The 3,759-nt window shown below is 56.9% G+C and overlaps 1 protein-coding gene across 1 annotated transcript; it reads right to left on the bottom strand.

Annotated features, from left to right (window-relative positions):
• Window positions 1-893: 893 nt before the first annotated feature.
• On the bottom strand, window positions 894-3,351 carry LOC128058860 (cystatin-9). Its single transcript, XM_052651345.1, has 3 exons — window positions 3,106-3,351; window positions 1,690-1,806; window positions 894-986 (listed from the first exon to the last, which is right to left on the bottom strand). The coding sequence occupies exons 1-3, from the start codon at window positions 3,349-3,351 to the stop codon at window positions 894-896; spliced, it is 456 nt and encodes a 151-aa protein (XP_052507305.1).
• Between the last annotated feature and the right edge of the window lie 408 nt (window positions 3,352-3,759).

Below are 3,759 nucleotides of genomic sequence, written 5' to 3'. Positions count from 1 at the left end.
TGTCCTGGAGCAGATAGACGGGACCCGTGCCCAGGGAGGCCGGGTGGGAGCCGGAGACGGGAAGGGTGAAGCCTGGGTGCCTGGGAGCAGCAGCCATGATGGGCCGACAGCGGAGGTGCAGGTGGGCTCAGCCCTGGACCCTGCTCCTGCTTCTCCCCTGACAGACGGGCCTGCTTAGTCCTGTTCTGGGAGATCCTTCCAGAGTCTCCACAGCATCAGCAGCCATTCTCAGCTCCGAGTGTCCCAGGGGCCCTGGGCATAGAGGAAACGCACCTGCTGCTCCAAAGGTCCAGAGACCCTGGGAAGCTGCATATTTTTAAGAGGCTCCAGGAGACACTGCAGCTTGTGGTAGGTGGGCCCATCTGAGTGGAGGCTGGAGCCCCTCCTACACTCCCCCCTCCTGTAGCTTCCCAGATCAGTGGATGTGTGTGAGCAAGCCCCTGGGATGTGCTGAGGGGCCCAAGACCCTGTCTGGTCCACCCTGCACTGAGGGTTGCCTGTCTGGCCATGCCAACATCCCTCTAAGGATCATGCTCATCCCATGAGACCGAGACACAGCTCAGACGCACCTGTGCTCCTAGGTTGTGCCACCGGCAGCTGGCTCACGTGTCTAAGCGGGAGACACGCATCCCCAGGGCTCAGCCAGTTGCCCTGCTGGGAGGACGGCCCCAGTTGCCCAGCCCCCACCCTCTGGAACCAGGCTGCACAAGGCTGCTTGCAATGCTGACGTTTAATGACCAGTTCTATGGGGTGACATGAACAGGGAGGCGTGTCCGTATGGCCCGGGTGCGACACCCAGACAGGTGCTCATCCAGAGAACAGAACCAGAGCCGCTTGGACACTGAAGGGACACGACAGGGCGGCAGGGGTGCCCCCCAGGCTGGGGTGCGGTCTCACACAGCGGAGCCCTCCAAGCAGGTGTCGTTCAGGAGTTGGAACTCTGTCTTCCAGGGTTCAGCGTCGACGGTGAAGAAGCAGGTGATGGTCTGTGGGAACAAGCACAGGGACAGAGTAGGGGGAGGGACTTGTGACGCTGGCGTCTCCAGCCCTAAAGCTGGCAGCCAGCAAACCCTACCTTCTTGGGTGGGCAGGTCACTCTGCCCTGCGAGACCTGTGATCTCCAGGGACTCCTCCCCATGACACCAGGATGTCCCACACGACCCATGCCCCCAGTGTCCCAGCAGGGCCTCTGAGCTGTATCAGTCTTATCCAGGGGTGGGGCTCACCCCCTTGTCACCTGGGGCAGGAGCAGCAGGGTAGGGCCTGAGAGGGAGGGCAGGGGGGCTCAGCTTCTATCCATCCAGCTCTGGGCAGGAGGACCACTCGGCCACAGAGATGCTGCTCCTCCCTCACACACTCCTTCTCCCGAAGGCGGGGTGGGGTGGGGGTGACGACCAGGGAGGGGACATCTCGCCTTCCACCCAGGGGCCTGGACCACGTGGACTACGTGGTCAGGAACAGTCTAACCCCAGGGGGACCTGGGATGCAGCACCAGAAATGGGACCAGTGAGCAGACAGGCCAGGGGTGTACGAGTGACCAGTGACCCTGGGCTGGCCTGCCTGGCTGGCCTCCATCCTGCAGACGACCCCTCAGTGTCCTTTGGAATGCCGTCGTCATCACTCCCCACACTGCCTGCCCTGATGCAGTGTCCATGGCCCTGTAACCTGAGGGTGGCTGGTGTGTCTTACATTGTTCACGTCTGGAGTTGCTTGAAACGGACAGTTGTCGATGTCTTCGTCAAATTTTCCGCACCTGGTTCGGGCAAACTCCAGCTCCATGGAGAACACCAGGCCTTTTTCTTCTTTCTGTTCAGAATGTGAAGTGGATGCTTTCTCCTCTCATACACACGTATCCACACACACAGGCACACACACATCCATACTCACACATCCACACACAGACACATGCATATCCATACACACAGCCACACACATCCACACATACATACACACAGACACACACACACACATCCACATCCACACACACAGACACACATCCACACACTCACACACACACACGCAAACACACATCCACACACATGCACACACACAAACACACGCACATATCAACACACACAGACACAAGGACACAAGCACGCAGGCACATTCACAGGACTGGGACAATGACTTCAAGAAGCATCCTCCCTCTCACAAAGTGATCTGTCTTCTCCACTGCCTGGACTTTAGGCCTCGCAGTGCCCCCCGACTCTAGCCTGACCTTTATTCTCAACACTGAGTCAGTCTTGCACTCCAGGCCAGATACTGCAGGCAGAGACCCAGCTGGGGGCAGCAGGGCAGCAGGGCCAGGCGGGACCCGCTCCTGTCCCTGGAGGGAAGCTGGGGCCGTGTGGAGAGCCCTCTGCCTTCCTTCTGTCACTCAGTCCAGAGGTGCAGAGGGGGTGTTGCCCCAGCATGTTCCCCCCACCCAGGCACTCACACAAAGCACAGGTACACATCCGCACGTGGCCACACACAGGACCGGAAGTGTTCCTTCTGCAGAATGCTCTTGGCCTTTCTGTCTGCAGTGCATGTGAAAATCGTACCCCTGGTCATGTTCTGCAGATTCCATTGCCATGAGAACATTTTAGGATTCAGAACGTGGTCTGGGGAGAGTGTAAATCATGCTCGATCCACGGAGGAGAAGGAGCCCGGAGCACATGGGGTCAGAGGAGAGGCCCTGAACGCCCAGAGGCTCCTCAGGACAAGGGGCCTCCAGCTGCTTTCCCTTCTCTCTCTCTCTCTCTGATTTTCCTAAATGAGCCTAGTTTATGTTATTTCCATGAAGTCGATTCTAAATCTCTAATCCAGGGTTTTCTGTCTGGCTCTTTTTTTTTTAAATAAATAGTTTCATCCCCTCATACATCATATTTTGCTTATTCTTCATAAAACAAGGTGAAAAATGACAAAACTAAAAACACACCTCCCAGACTTTGAAAAATTCCCATTATTATTATCTTTTTTCAATAAAAACTGAAACTAACCCAATAGGCTGTATTTCCCTCTATTTTATAGTTGTCAAATGATGATCGAAATCCTCTGATGACACCCACTCCCGACCCTAGTAACAGCCGATGAGGCCAGCAGTGGGGAAAATATGGTACCTACCCACTCCGGCCACGACCGCAGTACACGCACCACTTTGTAGGCATTCCTATCCTGGCTCTTCAGGTTGTACACATGTAAGGCATACTCCACGACGGCAGGAAAGTAAAGCTTCAAGATATCTCTGTTTTTACTATTCTCTTTCCCTTGGGGACGCCAGCCATGAGTCACCAGGAGCTGTGGACCTAAGAGAAGCAGGAGCAGGGTCCAGGGCTGAGCCCACCTGCACCTCCGCTGTCGGCCCATCATGACTGCTGCCCCCAGGCTTCACCCTTCCCGTCTCCGGCTCCCACCCGGCCTCCCTGGGCACGGGTCCCGTCTATCTGCTCCAGGACATACTCCTCCCCTGGTCCGCCCCTCTGGTCTGACACCCTGTCGCTTCCCTCTCATGACCCTGCCTCCTCCATCCCGAGCTGATAACATTGCCTCCTGTCCAGGAGAGAGAGTGAGACCCAGGCAGGGTGGGTTGGGAGGGACCAACCATGGAGGAAGCCCAGCCACATGTCCCCCTTGGCATCTCAGGGGGATCAGAGACTTATGGAGTGCCCCAGACTTGGATGCTGAATCAAGGGCACAGTTGCAAGGAGAGTGAGTGGAAGGAGGTCCCGGATGCAGCAGTTGGTGGGGGTCAGAGACACAAGGAGGGACGGAACCAAA

Source organism: Budorcas taxicolor, chromosome 13 (assembly GCF_023091745.1).
Source record: "Budorcas taxicolor isolate Tak-1 chromosome 13, Takin1.1, whole genome shotgun sequence".
NCBI classification, from domain to species: domain Eukaryota; kingdom Metazoa; phylum Chordata; class Mammalia; order Artiodactyla; family Bovidae; genus Budorcas; species Budorcas taxicolor.
The sequence above is the reverse complement of the archived record's forward strand: the minus strand, read 5'-3'. Positions and strand labels throughout refer to the sequence as shown.